The 23,474-nt window shown below is 36.5% G+C and overlaps 1 protein-coding gene across 1 annotated transcript in view; it reads left to right on the top strand.

Moving 5' to 3' along the window:
- Positions 1-6,578: 6,578 nt before the first annotated feature.
- LOC127452954 (collagen alpha-6(VI) chain-like) overlaps positions 6,579-23,474 on the top strand; it is a 41,516-nt gene continuing 24,620 nt past the window's right edge. Inside the window, 10 exon segments of the mRNA XM_051718870.1 lie at positions 6,579-6,600; positions 12,901-12,994; positions 13,381-13,980; positions 14,825-15,415; positions 16,021-16,575; positions 17,939-18,556; positions 19,909-20,466; positions 21,071-21,628; positions 21,785-22,357; positions 22,812-23,390. Of these exon segments, the coding sequence (XP_051574830.1) occupies positions 12,922-12,994; positions 13,381-13,980; positions 14,825-15,415; positions 16,021-16,575; positions 17,939-18,556; positions 19,909-20,466; positions 21,071-21,628; positions 21,785-22,357; positions 22,812-23,390 (4,705 nt within the window). The 5' untranslated portion in view covers positions 6,579-6,600; positions 12,901-12,921.

Genomic DNA, 23,474 nt, shown 5'->3' with positions numbered 1-23,474 from the left:
TGATTTACAGCCTTCCATACTGTATCCATACAAAGAAAGTGAGTGGTGACTGAGGCTGTCAGTCCCTAACATTCTGCCTAACATCTCCTTTTGTGTTTCACAGAGGAAGAAAAAAAAAATCATATGGGCTTGGAACAACTTGAGGGTGAGTAAATGAGCTTTACACCAATCGGTGTACATGTATTTTCACCAGCCCTGTGTGGTGTGATTTTTTTACAATATAAAATTACATCAAAAACATATTTAAACCATGTAAACCATGATCAACTGAGCTTGAAACATATATGGGTGAAAAAACTGTCCAGTAAACACAGTTTAACAAGATTGTAAACAAGATTGTCTGGAAGGTTTTCCCACACCATAAAAACAACAAAATAAAACTATAAATCAAGGAAACAACGATTTTAAGGAGGCCAACAAATATGCTTCACTTCAGGCTTAAAAACATGACATATAAAAATAATGGGTTGTGAAAGACACAACCTCTGTCTTTTTTGTCTATGGTGTGTTGTCTCAAGATTTAAATAGAACCCTTTTATAAAACAAATTGTTTTGACTCTAAATTCTGATTGGAGAAGCCATGTTCAAAGCCACTGTAAAATAGCCAACACACAAACACACGTATGCACGCAAGCACGCACGCACACACACACACACACACACACACACCTGTCGCCACACATAATTGAAGTTATGTTATGTTGCTTGGCAATCTCCCAAAATCACAAAAAGCCAGCATAAAGGTAATCCATGATACTCAGTGGTAATTGTAAATCCATATCTTCTGAAGTGACATGATAGGTGTGGATCAGAAACAGATCTATATTTAAGACCATTTTTACCATAAATATCCATTTTCACGTCCACTTTCTTCTTCTTTTGTTTTTTGGCGAATTACATTCTTCGTGCATATCGCCACCTACTGGATGGGGCTGGTCAAAGGTGAAGATTTATAGTAAAAAAGGACTTAAATATTTATTTTTTTCTCACCCACACTTATCATATCGCTTCTGAAGACATGGATTTAACCACTGGAGTCGTATGGATTACTTTTATGTTGCCTTTATGTGCTTTTTGGACCTTCAAATTTCTGGTCACCATTCACTTGCATTGTTTGGACCTACAGAGCTGAGATGTTCTTCTAAAAATCTTAATTTATGTTCAGAAGAAGATCATACACATCTGGGATGGCATGAGGGTGAGTAAATGATGAGAGAATTTTCATTTTTTGGTGAAATATCCCTTTAAACAGCCCATAGTTATGCAAACGATAGGAACTTATCTGTATGTCTGTCTGTCCATCCATCCATCCATCCATACATCCATCCAAACATCCGTCCACAAATAGGTATCTGGCCAAATCACTCAGCAGCTTGCAGATATACAGCACTCTCATGCAAGTGACAGCTGGAAGTACTGTAGGATATGATACGGTTTTCTGGTTCACAAGTACTAAATAAAAACTGAGCAGTTACTGCTGAGTCAAATGGCACAGCCATAACATTGAAGAGAACTGAACTAGAACTGAGACTGATTATAAACTCATTAGTGAGGTCTTTGCAATTTCATTCTGCATCAAAGTTAAGGTTTGGCACATAAGCATTCAGATGAAAATTCTCAGCTGGTGGTCTGGCTGTTGATTCTCTCACATATTCTTCTAATCAAATTGTTTACACTACAGTATTGCAGTAACTATACTTTGTGGTTAGACAAAAGCCAGGTGCATATCCAGAGACATCATGCAATCAACTTGACATAAACAAATCCTTCAGGACCAGCTATACCACTCACACATGACCATTGTTTGGTTTCACCACTGCATGTTACAGGACTGCCAAAAAAGGCAAAGGACTGCCTCACACATTTCAGAGGGCAGTGAAGTATATGCACTTATTCTACAGTCAGCACTACAGACATAAAAACATCAATGTTGACCCTGGATGGCCTTAACCAGTAACCCCAGTAAATTGTTTGGCTCCAGACACTTCTGAGGAAAGGAGTGGAGTTTTAGAGTTTGTGTGGAGGGGGAAAAAATCAGCTAGGGAGGGGAACATGGGACATGAATGTCTAGTAAATCACATGATATTTGTAAGAGACTTGTGGAACTAAATCTGTCTGTCTTTACTGTAGAGTGAGATACTGTTGAGGACTTTCCTAAACTTGCCCAGTTTAAAGACCCAGATATCTCACATTTGTAAAATATGTATAGGCAAAAAAAAAAAAAAAAAAAAAAAAAAAAAAAAAAAAAAATATATATATATATATATATATATATATATATATATATATATATATATATATATATATATATATATTTAATATATAAAATGTTTAACGTTTTATATATTTCATAATATTCTGTTGTAGACATAGGCTGGGTTCCCCAGAATGCTAAGTATAATGATAGCCGTACATAGAAGTGCTTTATCTCCAAGGCAAGTTTCACAAAAGCATTGTTATCTGAGGACATGTCAACATAAATAAATGTTTATTTGTTACCGTATTAATTTAGCTACGTTTACATCTCTCATCCACACTAGCACAGCATTTTCCTCCACCGAATAATATTAGCCGTAGCATCTATTTTCTTTCATTGCATCTTTTTTTTTACATACAATAAAAGTGAATAACTGAGGATAACATTCTGCCAAATATCTCCAGAATTTGTATTTTTGTGTGAACGATTTTTGAGGGTTTTTTTTGTCATAGCTTAAAATAATTTTCCGGGTTCAATACAAGTTGAGCTTGCAGATCTTATGCAGATCAGGCAACAGCGAAAACGTACCCACAAAATCGCTGCTGAGCGCTATTTGCATGCGCAATTCTGATCTTGCGGTCCGATTCTGAGTGCAGTCTAGCGGAGGATGCTGCAGACCACCATATTTGACACACCCTGCCTGGACTGAACAGCATCACTTTGATCCAGACCCCTGAATCATCTCTTAAACATGCAGAACGTGAATGTGCACTTGATGACACCACACTTCCGGATAGGCTATATGCCAGGTTATACTGCTGTTCTCCATCATTTGATGATTATTTGATTATTTACTGCTGAAATGACCGTTGAAAATGTTCACAAACATCTCTTTTAAATAAAATTCATACTTACCGTCTAATAACGCAATCTAAATTTCGCCAGGCAACTTTTGTGAATGAAGCGCAATCTACAATGAGCCTAATTTGCATAGAAAGGAGGCGTGTTTGCGTGGAAAGGAATGACAATGGCTTCATTTAAATACTCAAGACGCAGCGCAAGTCAATAATAAGACGGCGCAAAAGTGGCGCAGCTGTTTAGTGAATCTGCCCCATATTGTTTATAGTGTCTATACTTAGAAAAAGTGAGTATTTTAATGTTTACAGATTGGCTCCATTCACTTCCACTGTAAGTACCTTACCTGAACCCAGATTTTTTCTTTCTTTTTCTTATCTTTTTTTTTTTTTTTTTTTAAAGGAGGAACGAGTCAAAATACATTTTTGTGGTAATCAACATTATGCCACAAATGCTTTCGATTGAGCGTAATTTGTATTGAACCCAGAATATTCCTTTAAAAACTCTAAATAGAAAAGAAAAACAGACGCCTCCCATATAAAACTGCAACTGCAATGTATCATATTTTGTTATTTCATTAGGACAGACAAAATTCCAAGAATAGATGCTAGCAGAAACATAATATCAGCCAAACAGGGAGCTGCTAGTTTTAAAGAATTTCTGAGGATCTTAAAATTGCATAAGAATTTCTCTTGAATCTTGAGCAAGTAAGAAACCATCTGTTTGTTATTACCAATGTTTTACCAGAAAATGGTTTGCCTGAAACCACATGTAGTATTTGTATGTGGATCATGTGTGTGAGATGTGCTTTTTCTGCAAGATGGCAACGAACACATGCTGAGTAAAGACATGCTTAAGCACAGGGAATAAACAAGATCATGGTAAAATTCTATGCTCTATATAAATGCTTTTTGACTCCAGAAGAACTCATGCAAACAAACAGACATTCACATACTGTATAATAACATACTAATTATAACATGTTGTATGTGACATGATTCTTACATATCTGATCAGTACAGTATAACATGAAAGACTGGACCAAAGCAGGCTGTCTCAAATCTGTTTCTGTTTCTGTCTCTGTTATTTTAACATGCATGGAGATGCAGAGTGTGTTGTATGATACGTTTATTATTTGGGTGATGCTTCCACATTCATTTAATTGCTCTACATGCATATTGAATGTCAACACTTGTCTCACTTGGTCTATACTTTTATTATGAGAAGTATCTCTTGATACTTAAATAAACAAAAGTACAAACTACAGTCTGAGGAGCTATGAAGGAGCACCTTTTGGGCAACTAATCAGAGCACTGAAGTCTGGTGTAGTTTATGCTGTACTTGTTCTTTTTTTGGTTAAAGTGTACTCAGTTTGTTTGAATATGCAAGTACACTTTGCTTGTGTCAAGTGTCCAATGAGACTCATGAGCTGGAACATGTGAATTACACTTTGCACACTCTTACAGAGTGGTACAGTTTCAATGGAAAACCATATATAAACCTTTTGTTTAAATCCTTGAACATGTATGTCATATGCGTCAGTTACTCTAAAAGTCAGTTGCATGTATATTTATCTTTAATTCATTATACATCTTTTTGGGTCCAGGCCAATTGTACATAAGTGTTCTAGACTGACTCTACTTTGCACAAAGATAACATCTATGGATGGGTTGGGCAGTTGAGTGAATTCAGCACAGCTGGAGGTGAAGTCGAATGTCTGGGATTCCTGCCAAAAGTTATACGCCTCAAAGTTAGCGGGTGTGAAAGTAATAGACAAAGACTGAATGTTCTCATTTTACTAAAATGTACTCCCTGGTGGCAAGACCATCCATTCATTACTGTGTCATCATGATATTGTGTTAATTATTTACATCTTCTTACAAACAGATTAGGATGGTAACATGTAACATACAAGAAAAGCCACAGGTCAAGAGCATTATCTTTACAGTTAAAGATAAAACATCAAAATATATGAATATATTCTGCTCTATTATTTTCTTATTGTCTTGAAAATGTTTTGAAAATCTAGGCATTTTGTAGATCCATTTGTCATAGATATACGTTTTGGGTCACTAAAGACTAAAGGAATGTAATCATGTTTGGCGAAGCATTTAAGGGTTAATATGGCAATTTGTGAAGCACTTCAGCAGGCATCTCCCCCGTAAGGGCGACCCCAGGAAAAAATCAAATGTCATGTGGCTTAAAAACAGCATATTACTGGTTACTTTAAAGAATGTCCTTTTATTTCCAACTATGCATTCTGTTTGAACTTTTTCTGAAAGGTGAGATAGTGAAAGAAAATAAATTTGCTATATGGCTACAGCGTACCCATAAGTATTAAATAAGTATTTTGCAATCTAATTGTGCACTAAACTGCAGCTGGATCTGAGCAAACAGTACAATACGTACCCTAGATAACTTTGATACTCATTAATCCCCACATTTGCATCACCTTGTTTTCTACGCCTCTTTAGTTTTTATAAAAATCATAATAAATCATAAAAATCATAATACATTAAAATGGTTTCTTCTCCTAACAGTGTGCTGAGAAAATACACTGTAAGAAATGTCTGTTTTTTTTTAATGGTAAAAGACTGGAAAAATGCTACAGAAAAAAAAAAAAAAAATTACTTGAGTAATGAGTAATAACTGGAAAATATACAGTAACAATTTTTTAATATATGTTGTAAAATGTTGTAAAAATTACATTTTTTAGATGTAAAAGTATGATTTTCCTGTATAGTTAATGGTAAAAGTTTGCATTATGTTTAACAAGAGAGTACATCTTTCTACAGTAAATTATTGTTAAAAATACAGTAAAAAAATAAAAATCTGGCGTTCCCACAATTCCCTTCATGATCCATCATATTTAATTATATTTTATGGGAATAGTTATGTTTCTTCTTATGTTTTATATCAGTCACGTACACTGGGGTGTTCTGTTTTATATTTAATGTAGTTTAGTTATGTTTACTGCATTATTTAAATTTCACATGTTTGAACACCCTGATGGTGTTTAGTGTTTGTGTGAGTGACACTGAGCACTGTCTCTTCATGTTTATTGATCAACGCTTCTGGAAGAGCCACTACTTGTAAACTTCATGTCATCATGTGCTCTTCTGTAATTTTTATGGTGATTAACAATACCTTATAAAGTAAAAAGCAGATTTTTACAGTTTCAGAAGGTTAATATCAAGTTTATAAATATATATATTTATATATAATATATTCATTCATTTATTTATTTATTTATTATTATGTTGTTGTTTTCTGTTGTAATAACAACAGGATTTTTTGTACAGTGTAGTTAATAGTTAAGCTATTTTATGACTACCAAGATACCATAGTTTTAAAGAAGTTGCATATAACTTGGTAGACTTTATAACAATGGACGTCAAAAAGCAGTGCTGATACTTGAAAATATATTCAGGAATTTGTAGGATGTAAATGCCCGAAGAGAGAGTCAAGATTGAGTTGGGCACAGGGGAGGGGTCTGATCAAAAGGCGCTTGTGCAGTGGGATTCTTCTTGTCTCGCGCTCCGGCAGATGTAAGTACACGCGCTTCTTTATTTTACTTAACAACAGATCAATTATTCTCGCATGCAGATGCATGACGCTAGATTATTAAGGAAATACGCAAATCTCTTGTTTTTGTGATGTTTCTCTTATCACAAATTAACTTTTATAATCTATTTAGTTTTGCTATTTGTGATATCTTAAAGAGAAAAAAGGGGGAAATAGATTAGAAAGTCTATATACGTTGTCTTCTGCACTTTCAGTTTACATTTATGCATGTTATTTTTATGAAGGCAATCTATGATTATGTTATCATGTAAATGGTAGGCTATAATGAAACGGTAGTGAAGTGATTTTGCACTGCATGCAGGTTTGGGTTGCGGTAGAATTTATTTTTTCAATCCAAATAAATTATTAAAATGCGGATAAAGCCCTATGTGTGTGTGTGTGTGTGTGTGTGTGTGTGTGTGTGTGTGTGTGTGTGTGTGGAGTATAAGTACAGCTACACAGATGTTTGATGTAACTGTCTAATTAAAGAAAGTGTAGAATTTGTAGAACTTATACAAACTGATCATAGCCAACTTGCATACCAACATATCAATAAATCATCTATAATATTACAGTAGCTAAACTCAGAAATAAGCTGTACAGTGTCATGTACCAGGACTAAAGATTTCTAGGTTTTAATTTTTCAGAAGATACCATTTCTGTCATTACCAAGCAGTTTGTGCACTGACCATGCAAGTAGCCTATATATCCATTATTTATATATATATACATATATATATATATATACAGGGTTGGGAGGGTTAATTTTGAAATGTATTCCGTTAGATTACTCAAAGTCAGTGACATATTCTAAATACTTTGGATTACTTCTTCAGCACTGGTAGAAACTTGAACTTGAACCCCAAGTAAAGTGCAACAGGCGAAATTGTTGATCGCTCTTTCCCATTGAGATGACTGTATTTTGCCATGCAAGGCGTAAATGTGACCAAGCGTTTAGAAAAGAAATGACAGTCGTGGTGTTCTCAGACAAGAAAATACATTAAAAAGACACAATAAAGAGACTCATAACATCATTTCCTATGTTTTATCAAATAAATGGTTCAGTAATTCCCTTTAACAGATGTTCTGTTGAGTTCAGATTTAGAACTCAAATACATATTACATACTAAAAAAAAGTTACATCAAACAATATAAAACAAAGACATGGAGAACAGGGTAGGGTTGCACCAGCTGTGCGTAAGTTCTCACATAAGTTCTCACGTAAGTTGGGACATAAAGTTCACATTAAGGGCTTAGTAACTACTAGTTAGTTTGTAACTAAGTCAGTGCTTAATTTGGTTGCACCACCTGTTCTTAAGGCAAGACTTAACTAGTAGTTCGTAAGCTCTCCATAATGCGTAGTCGCATAATATGACGTTTACCTGAATTTATCCAATAAACAGCCTTCAAATTTGTACACAGAAGTGTTAAAAAGCCATCAGCTTCAATTTGATCTTGTTACGGTTGATGTTCAAACCTTGTTTGCTCACGTAAATGTCAGCTATAATAAATTATATCCCCATTAAAATACGATACGTAATAAAAGTAGATTTAATAAATAGTATATTTGCCCTGTGTAAATAATATATAGGAACTGTATCTAAAATAAATTAGGAGTGATAAATACTAATACAACAGGCTGGAAAAATAGATATTTATTCATTTTAATATCTTATATATTTCGTATATATATTGAAACTTGACACCAGGTGACGCATCCTGAAAACGGCACTGTTTGGTCGGTTTCATGTTGAAGAGCTGCTTAAAAGTACGTTTTCTTTCTCTCTCAAATGTAAATTCCAACATCATCATATATGTCGAAAGGATTGATGCCTGTAAGCCAAAACATGAGCTCATTGATGTCATTAAATGAGTCTGCTTTTTTATTCCATCCGTTACTCCTGGTCAGAGTCTGCCATAAATATTTAGTTTAAACGTAGGGTTACGTCCTACCTAAGTCGAATGGTGCAATGCTCAAATATTCAGTAGTGTGTAAATTGTGACTTAGTGCCCGTTTATGCCACAACTAGCCTAAGTTTTAATATACGCACAGCTGGTACAACCGGCCCCAGGAGGGCTATAAATCCACAAGGAACTAATTTTCGAATAAGAGACACATGGATAAAATCAGAGAGGTCCCAAGAAACAAGATGTGGACTAGGGCTCTGAATAGCATACTGTACCGTACTACTCTTGCTTTTGCTGCAGTACGTACAGTATGTACACTGTGCACAGTATGGCAGTTTACTTACCCTCTTTCCAAACCTTTGTTTCAAGAAACACAAAAGGAGAAGTTTAGCAGAATGTTGACAGTGCTCTTTACCATTCAATGAAAGTGGAAATTAAAAGTGAAAATTTGTCCATACGACTTGTGCAATACTTATTCCAAGCTACAGCGAAGGGGAAGATTTTCCAACTTTTCCAATTTTGGTGTGTTCCTCTCACAATTAAATTACTTTTATCATACTGTTTTTTTGTTTTGTTTTTTTTTAGTTTTTTTTTAGTTTTTTTTTTGGAGATTGACAAACCCTGGTCACCATTTACTTTCATGTTATGGAAAAAAGCAGTGAACTTTATTAAACTTCCTACCTTACATCTCCTTTTGTGGTCCAAGTAAGAGAGAAAATCAAAGGAGTTTGGAACGACATGAGGGTGAGTAAATGATGACAGAATTTTCCCTTTGAAAAAAACAAGATGATAAGGCAGGAAACAGGCATGAACAGCAAATGAAAGGACAAAGATTTGCCTCAGTGAAATGACATGTCATGGCCTCTGGCTTCTCTCAATCTGTCAGCTCTCTCTTTGTGATTTAATTACTTCCTTATGCACATAATGTATTAAATCCCCCTTTCCTCTTATGCTTAAACATAAGGGCCCCACAAAAATTAGTTTTTTTACTCAGTGGTGCTCAGCTGAATTTCTTGATCTTTTAGTTGGTTGTTCCATCCAAAGGTTTGAAAAGTTGTTCCTAATGTTATGAAAAATGTTATGATAATAGCATTTTGGAACACTGGGCACAAAAGCCTATCAAGAAGTCACATTTGGACATCCTGGAGTAAAGTATCATCTCAATGACAGAGTTGTGTTGAAAAGTAGTTTTTTTTTTCTTGCAGAACAGCTGTTAGAGTCGCCTGAAATGGAGATGGGTTCCATATATCTCTGTCCTCTATGGTTTTATTTTATTAAACCTCAGAGAAGAGGAGCAGAATACAGATTAGATGCAATTTCCTTTTGAGGTCCTGCTTTTTCCTACTTGTTCTGCGTAGGGAATTTGTATGTCTCAAAATCAACATTGAGTAGGAAGGACAGAATTACTTAGCAAGTAGTCAAAGATGTGTCCACTGTCATGTTGAATCCAGAAGGGATGCTTGACCTAACTTGATTCTTGAAAATAGACTCCAGACAAGGCATTTTATGTGTAAAATGTACTTTGGTGAAAAGTTGAGAAAAGTAACTTTTCATTTGTTTAGTGTGTGCAGGAACAGCCCCTCGAGCTTGTTTAAAAATGCTTGCCAAAGTTTCTGACCATTATCTCTCGCTTCCACTTAACTTATAATTTCCTTATTGACCTTGGCAACAATAATTTTGATGTTATTATCCACCACACTTCTGTCCTCAATTCTCTGTGTTGCTGAAAGTTAGCAGAGTATCAGTCAGACAGTGTAGCTGAGACTGGGGCTAAGGGCCAGTGTTGAGCAATTGTATTTTTAAATGTAATGCATTATAATAGGGTGGATACAAATAAAATAGGGCATTTTTATGCCAATTATCTTAATGATAAGTAGTGCAGAACTTAGGCTTGTTAAAGCTTTATCAGATCCACCTTTGAGCAAATCTACCCTCCGATTCAACACCCAAATTCTACTATTTTGTTAGTTGCAGAAGATGAGTACAACTTGATTCCACTGAAATTATTTATTTCATTAACCAGCAGTATTTTACAGTAAATCATAAAACTACAATACCCATCATGCTGACACATACTACATATCCCACAATGTACATGCACCTTCTTCCAACATATGTTGTCAGATGTTTTGAGTTGTATTTGACTATAAACAAATTGCAGTTTTTCTCAATCACTTTGGCTCATTTTTGAAACAGTCTTAACATTCTCTACACTGTAAGTGCAGTTGTCACAACTGTTATCGGACATCACAACTCTATTGCATGTCTGCAAAATGTAGCAACTCACCCAAAACATTTAATTCATGCTTCAAAACCTAGTTATTGTGTCAGTAAATTGGCCAGTGCCACCAAAATTAAACATTTTTTTGTCATCGTGTGAGCCGTACTGGTCAAAATGTTGAGATGTTTTTTTCACCATGGCAGTCAACCCTGGAAATGTTTGTTATATACAAATTTCATTTTTGTTGACACTGACTGCTTACTGTACAATACAAGAATGTCAGTTTCGTCTAGCTGAATGTTATTGTGTATCACACTGAGCTTTTTAGATACCGATTTCAACAGTAGGTAAAAGTTTACTGGGAAAAGTCATTACTGTACAATACTGTAGTACACAGAAAAAGGATATGCACATTTGTATGTATACAGTAAATTTATTTTTGTAGCAATGTGTAATGTGTAAACAGAAAAGTCACATTTGCATGTCCATTTTTACACATTTCTTTTGTGTAATGTCATAAGAAAATTGCCACAAAATGACATCCATGCAAAAAAACCAAAAACCAAAAACCTGCAACAATGAAAAAACCTGCAGTAGTCCTGTAAAAAACAATAAACTGTACCTCCTCACAATATGTAACACTACAAGTTCCCATCTTCTTGGTGGACATCCTGTCGCTCTTGTTGGTCTGGCCAGAGATTTAGCAGACATCACAAACACTCCATGTCATAGATTTTTATGGAATATACATGTATCACACGATGAAAGAATGTTTAGAAGTGGGGCCTGGGTAGCTCAGCGAGTACTGACACTGACTACCTTCCCTGGAGTCATGAGTTCAAATCCAGGGCATGCTGAGTGACTCCAGCCAGGTCTCCTAAGCAACCAAATTGGCCTGGTAGGGTGGGTAGAGTCACGTTGGGTTAACCTCATGGTTGCTATAATGGGTGGTTCTCGATCTCGGTGGGGCGCATGGTGAGTAGATGCTGCGGAGAATAACGTGAAGCCTCCACACACGCTACATCTCCGTGGTAACACGCTCAGCAAGCCACGTGATAAGATTTGCAGATTGATGGTCTCAGATGCAGAGGCAACTGAGATTCGTCCTCCGCCACCCAGATTGAGTCGAGTCACTATGCCACCACGAGGACTTAGAGCACATTGGGAACTGGGCATTCCAAATTGGGGAGAAAAGGAAAAAAATAATCTTTAGAAGTTGTGAAGAGTATGACAATTTCACTGAGAATCATCTCATCAGTTTTGATCAGCAAGCCATGTGAATTTAGTTATTGTGCAAATTGTAGACAATTGTACTTACTCTTTTGCACACATGTGCCAAAACATGTTCAGTTTGCTTAAATGAATAAGAAATTCAAATCTGGTGTAAACAAAAAACTAACTGTTCAGAGATTTGAACTTATTGTTTCCAAAAAAAAACAAAAAAAAAATTATTCTCATTCAAGAATTGAGTCAAAGCGATTGAGAAAAACTGTAAATAAATAAAAAAAGTAATGCTCATTCCTTTTTGAAAAAGTAAAATTATATATATTTAAAGTGTTACCCTCATCACTGCAGAGAACAAAGGAATGATTTAAAGTTTTTAACAGCAATGGCATTAATTACATTTAGTTTTTACATTTGCATGAACAGAATTAAATTAAATCATGGAACTCTGGGAAGTCTGACATTATTGTCAGAACTCTTTCCCGCTCTTTAAGTTTTCTTCATGCGTAAGGAGCAGATCGGCATTCCTTTCTTCCCACCACATGAAAGAGTTTGGGTCCTCAGCAATGAGAGCTTGTCCTGAAGGTTGAGGCAGGTCATCACTGGGGTCATGTTTTGATGTTTAAGGTCTTCATTTGACCTTAAAGATCACAGCTGGCCTGCATGTGAAACATGATCTATGGTGGCCCAATAAAAACATCAAAACACATCTTGACAAGACAAAACACTTTTCATTTCCCTCTTTTGATATGCTCTATGTAGTACCTAATTTATTTAGCATTTGGAATGGCTTCTCTTACTGTAATGTGGGTGACAGACAGACGGACAGACACAGACAGACAGACAGACAGACAGACAGATAGATAGATAGATAGATACTGTGAAATTACTGGCATAATCATAAGAGTATGATTTTTGTTTTCTTTTAAAGCTTTAGGAACGTGCTGAGACAATGGGGATGACACATTTTCTTGCTGGCTTAATCATTGCGTCATGTTTTCTTGTAAGCACTGGACAGCAAGCAGGTAAACACTTTCCAACTAAATATTGGCACATATAATTTTCTGAACTGTTTTTAAAGGTGAAGTGTGTAATTTTTCAAATGTTTAAATCCTGGTATCACAGCTTAATATTCAGATATAATTATAAGTAAGCCAGTAAGAAGGCTGATTCCTCTCTGAGCATCCCGACCAACACTGGATCAACCAATGGCATGAGGAACTCTCAGGCAGAGGGAGTGCTTGGGCAACCTGTTCGAAAAACATTCAGTATTTGTGCAATTCTGTTTGTTGTCACTAGTGGTGCAGAAGTTACACACTTGCCCTTCAATTATAATAAAGGTTTTAAAATATAGTATTTCCCCAATTGATTTATCAAATAACTTATGAAACAAGGATAAATCTTTTCCCAGTGTGCACCCAGGCTGATATTGTTTTCCTGGTGGATAGCTCCTGGAGCATTGGAACAGAAAACTTCCAGCAAATCCGAGATTTCCTATTTACTCTGGTCAACAGTTTTGATGTAGGCATAGATAAGGTCAGAATTGGACTGGTGCAGTACAGCACATCACCCCGCACTGAATTCCAACTCAGTACTTACAGAACCAAGGAAGAGGTTCTCAAAACCATCACAACTCTGCCATACCTGGGCGGCGGCACTTACACTGGCCAGGGCCTGGACTTCATGCTAAAAGAGCATTTTGTGAAACAAGCAGGAAGCCGTGCTAAAGAGGGTGTGCCTCAGATTGCGGTGGTCATAACAGATGGGCAGTCACAAGACAATGTGGAGATGCAAGCACAGAACCTTAAGCGGCAGGGAGTCACAGTTTATGCAATTGGGATTAAAGATGCAGTCGTGGAGCAGCTGAAGGAAATTGCCACAGAGCCACATGACCGGCACATTTACAATGTCTTTGATTTCTCTGCACTGCAAGGCATCTCTGAAGCTTTTATTCAAATGCTTTGCAACACAGTGCAGGAGGCTAAGCGACAGGTTTCTCAAGTGCCAGCAGGTAAAGTAATACGTTTATTACTGATATTATTATTTTTTAATAGAAATAGTTCACCCAAAAATGAAAATTCTGTCATTATTTACTCCCCCTTATGCCGTTCCAAACCTGTATGACTTTCTTTCTTCTATGGATCACCAAAGGTGAATCCATATAATGAAAATAAATGTGGACTGGGTCTGTCTCAAGCCACCAAATGGCAAAAAAAAGCACTATAAAAGTTGTCCAAACAGTGTCATTCATTCATGGATGAATCATTCTTTTGAGACAGTTTTTTTTTATCCTGTTTACAAAAGCAGTCTAAAAGATTCACTTGTAAATTTGACTGATCCAGATATTGAGTTCAACTTAGCGATTTAATTTTCTGGTCATAAAACATAAAAGCCCACTAAACTAGAGGAAGCTTATAAGTGAATAACAAATATAGCCCATGAGTCCTTTGGTCCACATTTATGATACTTTCATAATGATTTTTTGTCAGCTGTAGTCCTCATTCACTTGCATTATATGGAAAAGAGTGGCCCAGGATATTTTTTTTTAAAAGTCCAAAAAGTCATATGGGTTTGGATTGACATGAGGGTGGGAAAATAAATGACAGAATATTCATTTTTGGGTAAACTGTCCCTTTAACATGGCCAAAAGATGATAAACAATGAATGCAATTAATAATGAGAGGAAATATGTTTTTAACCAATTAAAGGATCATTTATGTAATCATTTGTATTTACATTGTAATTTTTGATCACATGTATATTTATTATTAACATAATGATAAGCCAGTATTTCACAATGTGTTCCGTTTGCCCTGTTTGTCATTGTGTTATGCACATTGTACTCTCATTGCTAGGATGCCTGGATGAAAAATTGGCATTTGACATTGTGTTCCTCGTGGATAGTTCTAGCAGCATCGGTACACGAGACTTCCAGGAGGTTAAGGCGTTCATGCGCACGTTTGTGGAAGGCTTGGATATTGAGACTAGAAAAGTACAGCTTGGCCTTGCTCAATTTAGCACCAAAACCTACAAAGAATTTCTGCTGGGTGACTATGCTGACAAAGCAGATTTGATTGAGAAAATAAATAAGCTCCCTTACCGAACAGGAGGCACATACATGGGAGAAGCCATGCGCTTCCTTAAAGAAAACTATTTCACTAGTGTGGGTGGTAGTCGGGCTGATCAAAACGTACCTCAGATTGTAGTAGTGATCACAGATGGAGACTCAGCTGATGATATTAAGCAACCTGCAGGAGAGCTGCGACAAAACGGTGTTATCATCTTTGCCATTGGTGTTAGTGCAACCAATATGACAGAGCTACAGTCCATTGCCAACCGCCCATCTGAGCGCTTTGTCGTAAGTATCGAAAATTACCAAGCGCTGCAAGGACTGACTACCACGATGATGGAGACAGTGTGTACCTTGATGAGGGATCAGGGGAAAGGTAAGTCAGCCAATAAAATTTGGTAGGGTGCTTTGTCCTGTCAATAAGTTATGTTACAATCTAAATGTCATTATAATATAATTTTTTCTCTAGTCAAAAAATCCAATTAGAATGGAATCATAATTTGGAACCATTTCTAAAAGATCCTATGAGAGATTTCATGAATTCAAAATAATTCAAAACAACAACTCAAACACAAAAAGCACTTTTCCACAATCGGGCCGATTCTTAGAAGATTATTATTGGATTTCAGTGTGTTCCTTTAGGATTGGTTCAAAATTATGCTAGGCATTTCAAAAAGAATCCTGTTCACATTCCTTTATGATTTTTGACTAGGGGTTTTATTGTCTAGCAATTGTGCTAGAAAGGATATTAGAATTACAACACAAACACTACTTTCGTTTTTTTAAAGGCATTTTGTATTTGTTCCAAAATGTGAGAATGATGCATTCTAAGTGGCTTTCATCTTTTCCTTGAGTAGATGCTGCTTATGATGGTTCATTTGTCAGCAATCAACATATAACATATAAAAAATTAATATTATCATGTATGATCCATTATATAAATAATTGTTTGTCCTTCCATGCATTGTGTGTCTATTTCAGCCATTGCACCAAAGTTTGCAGATGTATTTGTCCTGGTGGATAGTTTGGCCCAGAGAGAGAAGCCACAGATAAGGGAAATTCTCAACCGGCTGGCTGTGCAGCTCAAAGTGGGCAGTGCGTCCCATAAGCTCGCATTGGCACAGTTTGGTGAGAATGTTATCAAGGAGTTTCTATTCAATGACTACCAGGTCACCCCAAAAGCCAGAGAGTACATAAGCCGCTTCGAGCTCAGGCCCAATGGAGAGCGAAAACTGGGAAAAGCAATGGATTATGTTCGTACTAACTTCCTTAACACGGCTTCTGGCAGTAGAATTATTAAAGGCTACAAGCAGTATCTACTGGTGCTGAGAACAGGGGAGTCCTCTGACTCTGTGCTGAGGGCCACACGTACCATGAAGGATGAGGATGTGACCATTATTGATATAAGATTGGGAACAACTCTACGCGCCCTGGCACCTACGTTACTTAGCTACCAGATTGATGGGAATATCGATGTAGTAGTTTCAGACATCATAAAAAGTATTACAGCAAAGGAAGTTTTCAGTGTTACGGGAGGTTAGTTTGCCTTTATTTAAACAAATACTCATCTCTGTTACAGGCAATATTAACATAAAGCACTTACTGCATTATTTGTGCTTAAAGGTGCATTAAGTAATTAAAAAGTTTGACACCTAAAAACAAAATGTTCTTAGGACGAATATGTTTAGAATGTCGAGATGAAGACTGTAGTCATATTAGTGGCCAAGAGCCAGGGTTTTCATCCAGGGGTCCATGAAGGTATTCCAGGGGTTGTGAAGATAAAATATCTATTATTTTCTAAAAATGTCATGACATTTCTAACTTTTGAATGAACATTAAGGGGGTCATGACATGCCTTTTTTATTATTTTAATATGTTCCTTGAGGCTTCTTTTAATATGAGTCAAGTTTTTTGCACAAAAACAGTTATATACTGTATGTAGGTGGTCGGTTGTAAAGAAACAACACAGGATACAAAAATATATTTTGGAGTTTTATTCTGACTGCTGTTTATATAATAATAATAATAATAATAATAATAATAAACTAAAAAAATGAAATACAAAAATGAGATACAAAAATGAAATACGGAAATGAAATACAAAAATGAAATATGGTTTAAGAAATACGGTGCAGTCTAATGTCAGAAGAAAATACAAACAGGGCATTAGCCTACCCGTATGCTTCAGCATTATTCCTTTAACTACTGAGCTTTTAGATTTACATGAGATAATAATGTTAGTTAATGTCATTTATTCTAAAGTGTTACCAGGAAAATCTAGCTTTTTAGGTAGCCATGACCAGCAATTCCACCAAATATATAAACTTCCTCTGACTCAGAGAACATCAAATTGCTGTTTCTCACCAGTCAACCTACAGTAACATAGCTAAAACATCATGTGCACTACATAGCAGGAGGGTGCAGCGGAGTGACTGATGCTGTTGTTTTCTAGGAAGACAAGTCATAGACCTTATTCACAGTAGCACCATCTTTGATTTTTGACAACAATGAAAAGCAGGCTGTGAAAGCACGGTATAAAGCTGATTTTCCACAACTCATGTTGTCTGGAGTTTTTTTCTACTGAATGTTCTTCATGATCCATGAATGATCCAGAAACACTTTAAACTGCAGCACAGCCCATTGAAGAGACTATACGTCTATCTCTCACAGCCTCGTTGTCATTTCCATCAAAAATCAAAGATGGCACTGCTGTGAATAAGGTCTATAGAATGTAATTACTTAGTGCACCTTTAATCCTTTTAAAATCCTTGGTGTTTTAGTTTAATTAAAAACATTACCTGACAGAAAGATAAAATACTCTCTATTTTGCCACTATGCCAAGACAAGCAATCATGTTCTGATGTTCACATGTATTAACACTTTCCCTGTATTTGGACAGATTGCAGATCAGCCCAAGTGGCGGATATTGTGTTTATTGTGGATGAATCTGGTAGTATCACCACTAGTAACTTTGATCTGGTGAAGAGTTTCCTCCATCGCATGATTAGCGGCCTAGAGGTGAACTCCGACAGTGTCCGGGTGGGAATGGTGCTCTACAGTGACAAACCCACTGCTGAATTCTACTTGGACAGTTTTGTTAACAAGACTAATATTCTGAACTATATCAAACTCATACCATATAGAGGTGGAGGAACAGCAACTGGTGCAGCCTTGAAGTTTGCCCATGACAATCTCTTTACCAAGCAGAGAGGTAGCAGGAAAGCTCTTGGGGTTAAGCAGATTGCTGTTGTCATCACTGATGGCAAGGCACAAGATGACGTTACCGACAAAGCTGCTGAGCTGAGGCGCTCAGGAGTCACCGTGTATGCCCTTGGAGTCAAGAATGCCAGTGTAGAGGAGCTGGCAAAAATCGCATCCTATCCTGAAAGGAAGTTTGTGTTCAGTGTGGAAAGTTTTTTGGATCTTACTACACTGGAGAAAAGCCTTCGAAAGAGTCTTTGTAAGACCGTCGTCAATAGAGGGTTTGACAAGAACAAGAAATACCTCCTTAAACAAGGTAAGATCACCAAACATATTAACTAGTCAGTCAAGACGATGTTGAAAGTAGTGTGAAAAAGTAGTGTAACACTATTATGAGTCGTTTCCTGTTAGTGAATGTATTTCGATTCCCGAACAAATTATTCTTGTAACCATTTCTTTTCAGTGAATCAAAAACCTACCGCGTCAGTTCAGTCCAATTTCTGAACGAATGACTTTTATTGATCGTTTCCTGGTAGTGTATCAAAACATACAGCACGAGCAGTAAATCCTGATTCCTGAACAAATGACTCTTATTTGCTGGTTCTTTTTAGTGATTAAAAAAGATACAGCATAACCAGTGTATTTCGATTCCCAAACAAGTAACTCTTTTGAGCCATTTTCTTTTAGTGAATTAAAACTGACAACGTGAGAAATGTAGTCCGATCCTCGAACGAATGACTCTTATGAGTCAATTCTTTTTAGTAAATCAAAAATATACTGTGCGACACAGTGTAGTCTGATTCCCAAACGAATGATTCTTGTGAGCCGTTGTTGTAATCAAAAACATACAATGTGAACAGTGCAGTCTGATTCCTGAACGAATGACTCTTATGAGCTGGTTCTTTTTAGTGAATCAAAAACATACATTGTAACCAGTTTATTTCGATTCCCGAACGAGTTACTATTTTGAGCTTTTTTCTTTTAATAATAACAGAACTGACAGTGCAGGAAGTGTAGTCCAGTTCCCAAACTAATGACTCTTATGAGCCATTTTCTTTAAGTGAGTCAAAACATATAGCACAAGCATTGTAGTGCGATTCCATATTGTGCATGAACAAATATTATGAGCCATTTCTTGTGAACCAAAACATGCAGCGCAAGCAGTGTAGTCAGATACCGGAACGAATTACTCTTATGGCCGTTTCCTGTTTGTAAATCAAATCATACAGCATTAATCTGTCTCACTTACTGAACCGCAAGTCATTAAACATCTAAATTGCTGGGGGAATTAGGCAAATGCCAAGACTTACTAATGTTTTTTTTAATTTTTTTTTTTTAAGTAAGTTGTTGATAAATTAGTTAAAAAGATTAACTCAGAGCAGTTTTCTCCATTATATAGTGGTTACTTTGGTATGTAATATTTTATTGATATAGGGTAAAATGGGATAATTTGTCATTGTAATTTTTTTCTTAAATATGTATTGTACCAAATGGTTAAATCAATGTCCTCCCATAGTTTAAGATGAACATAATGCTGATTTAAAGAAACAAAAAAAATTTGTATGGAATAATATACACATACTTCTATATATGTATATATGACTAGGTTTCCCAGTTTACCAGTTATCTCACTTTACCTGTTTTCACCCCAATTTAATCCTGATTTAGGATGTGTGCAGACAGAGGAAGCAGACATTTATTTCCTGCTTGACCATTATGGTAGCACTCGTGCTGATTTCGAAGATGTGAAGAAGTTTATGCTAGAGCTTCTGCAACTGTTCAAAATTGGACCAAATCAAGTTCGTGTGGGTGTCGTGAAAGCTGATCGTGAACCGACACTGCAGTTCAGACTGACGGACCACAAAAACAGAGTCTCCTTAGAACAGGCAGTGAAGAACATCATTCAGCCCAGCGGCAGCACAGAGACAGGCAAAGCACTAGCTTATTTGGCTGACCTCTTTAGGGATGCCAAAAAGTCTCGCCCAGAAAATGTGCAGGAAATTCTCATTGTCATTACTGATAAAGAATCCCAAGATGATGTGAGTGAACCAGCAGAAGAGCTGAGGAAGCTAGGGGTTTCAGTCTATGCTGTCGGTGTAAAGGATGCCAACCAGAATGAGCTCTTGAACATAGCCGATGACTCAACTAAGAAGTTCTTTGTCGCCAACTATGATTCCCTAAATGCTCTCAAGAGCGAAATTGTCACAGATATTTGCTCGCAAGAGGGTAAGAAGGCCAGTCATCATTGAGAATGTTTTTTTCTTTTTGTTGTTGTCAAGTAAAAATATCTCAAAGAAAAATTACATATGTGATGCATGCGTTTTTGGAAAATATATGTATTTTTCTCTTGTACTGTAAAAAAAAAAAAAAAATCTAAACATTCTTAAACAAGATAAATGTACTTGATATGAGAAGCAAAACTGCATAGGCTACCAAGAAGTTTTCAGAGAATATTTCTCGAATTAAGGTTTGAGCTTAAAGCAAGTAAAAACTATTTGCCAATGGAGTAAGAAATAAACTTGATTTAAGATTTATTGTCTGACAAGTCTTATTATCTTACTATAATATCCTGTTATATCTTAGTAAATGTATTTTAAGGAGGTTTACTTAATTTACTAAAAAAAAAAAAAAAAAAAAAAAAATACTGTTTAAGAAAGTGATTTTGAATTTATTTATTTATTTATTTATTTATTTATTGCAGTGTAATAGATAATACAACTGTTTTGCTGTCCAAATTGGTCATTGCAAATATCAGCAAATGAATAATTAAAATGGTCATGTGTAACTGGTCAAGTTTAGTGTGATATTTACTATTTCCTTCATTTTATAGCCTGCAAGAACAAGGTGGCAGATCTCATGTTTTTGATTGACGGCTCTTCAAGCATTTATGGCCCAGACTTTTCAACAGTGAAGACATTTATAAACAAAGTGGTAAATAGATCTGTGATTGGTAAAGATAATGTGCAGGTCGGTGTGGTCCAATTCAGCGATTACCCAAGGGAGCAATTTCCCCTGAATAGGTTCTATGACACAGTTGAACTACAGGATGAAATCAGCAATATTGAACAGTTAACAGGGAACACTTACACAGGAAAAGCACTCGCCTTTATTTCAGAGTATTTTGATGAATCCAGAGGTGGTCGCCCTGACGTGCCACAGTTCCTCGTAGTTATTACAGATGGGGAAGCTCATGATGCTGTTGCCGTACCTGCCAAGGCCATCAGGGACAAGGGTGTTACCATTTACACAATAGGTGTGGGCAGTGTAAACACCACACAGCTAAGAGAGATCAGTGGAACTGAAGATAAAGTCTACGTTGAGAGGGATTTTGAGGCACTTCAGTCCTTGGACAAAGACCTCCAATTCAAACTCTGCAGCCCCACCACAGGTGAAGCGCAAACATTAATAAAATGCAGTTAATGTTTTTTTGTCCTTGCTTTAAAAGAGAATAAAAAAAAAACAACAACAACAAACAAACAAAAAAAAAAAAAAAAACATATGATTGTGGAATGTCAATAAAATATTCTCTCATTTCACATTGTAGGTTGTGAGACAACACAGTTGGCAGATGTAATCTTCCTGGTGCAGTGCACCAGCCAGATTCGTTTCCAGGACTTTGAAAGCATCAAATACTTTTTAATTTCTGTGGTGAACAACACACAGATTGGGGAAAGTCTCATTCGCTTCGGCATAATTGTCTACTCAGACACTCCGGAAAAATTATCTTTAAACCAGTACTACAGTAAACGCCAGGTACTAGGGGCTATAACAGCTTTGAAGTTTCCAACTGGAAACACCTACACAGCAAAGGCTCTTGAATACTCACTCAATTACTTCAGTGAGGCCAATGGTGGGCGAAGGAAACGGGGCATCCCTCAAATGCTATTTGTAATCACAGATGGTCGGGCTGCAGACCGACAGAATTTGCATGCACAGGCTGATGAATTTAAAGCAAAAGGTATAAATGTTTATGGAATCGGAGTGGCAAGGGCACAAAGGAATGAGCTGGAGATTATTACCAAAAACACAAGCAGGATCTTCCAGGTTGGTAATTATGATGCCCTTCAAGGTTTGCAGCAGAACGTCTCCAGTGTGCTCTGCGACACAACCAAACCAGGTATAAACGTTTGTTTCAGACCAAAAGTCGAATGAGTTTGTCCGTTAGGGGCATCATGCACACACTTGCTGCCCCAGGCAAGACAAAACATGACCAAAGGAAAAAAAAATATGTTCGAATTTAATAATTCTTTATGTAAATGTAGGGAAAGTTATTCTTGTGGTATAGTTTATGTTGAGCTAACATCAATTTTCAGTTTAAGGGAAAATGATCTGCTGAAGGTGTGACTCAATTGGACTGACCAAATTTAGATATATGGGTGGCTTCTGTCACAGTTTTTTTTTTTAGACAAACTTTTTAATCTACAATAATTACGCAACTTCCAAATAGTTTGATTTTGGAAGTTGCACTCAAAATACTCTTGGCTCAAACATCTCAGTGTGCATGGTGCTGCTATTGTCCATCAATTTAAATCTGCACTGTCTTACTTCGGTTTAACTGTTCTATCTTTCAGAATGCGAAAAGGAAGTAGCCGACATGGTGTTTCTCATTGACGGATCTGAAAGCATCAGCAAGGACTCGTGGAAAACTATGATTAATTTCTTGCTGAGCCTTATGGACAAGCTCCGTATTGCACCAGACCTTGTCAGAATTGGTGTAGCCCAGTTTAGCACCTCTTATCAGAAAGAGTTCTACTTGAATGAGTATAAAGATGTGAAAGAGGTGACATCAGCTATTAAAAAAATCACACAGATCAAAGAAGGGACACTAATTGGAAAAGCTCTGGATAACGTAGTGGAATTCTTTGATGAAAGCAAAGGGAGTCGCATAAACGATCGTGTACCACAGAATCTCGTGCTTATTACTGATGGTGCTTCATCAGACAGAGTGAACGAAGCAGCTGATCACCTCCGACAAAAGCGCATTAATATTTTTGTGATCGGAATAGGGGCTATCTCAGTGCCGGAACTTAGCTATATTGCTGGGTCACCAGACAGGTTCTTCAAAGTGGAGAACTTCAACTACCTTAATCTGACTATAGCAACGTTCTTTGATGCCCTTTGTGACCCTGTACCCCACTCTGATGAAAGAAGTGAGTAGAGGTTCCATTGTTTTCGTGGTTTTCAAAACAGTGGTTCAAGAATTCTGATCTATTCAGCGTTCTGAGTATTCAGCA

The sequence above is a fragment of the Myxocyprinus asiaticus genome, chromosome 15, assembly GCF_019703515.2.
Source record: "Myxocyprinus asiaticus isolate MX2 ecotype Aquarium Trade chromosome 15, UBuf_Myxa_2, whole genome shotgun sequence".
Taxonomy (NCBI): Eukaryota; Metazoa; Chordata; class Actinopteri; order Cypriniformes; family Catostomidae; genus Myxocyprinus; species Myxocyprinus asiaticus.
The sequence above is the reverse complement of the archived record's forward strand: the minus strand, read 5'-3'. Positions and strand labels throughout refer to the sequence as shown.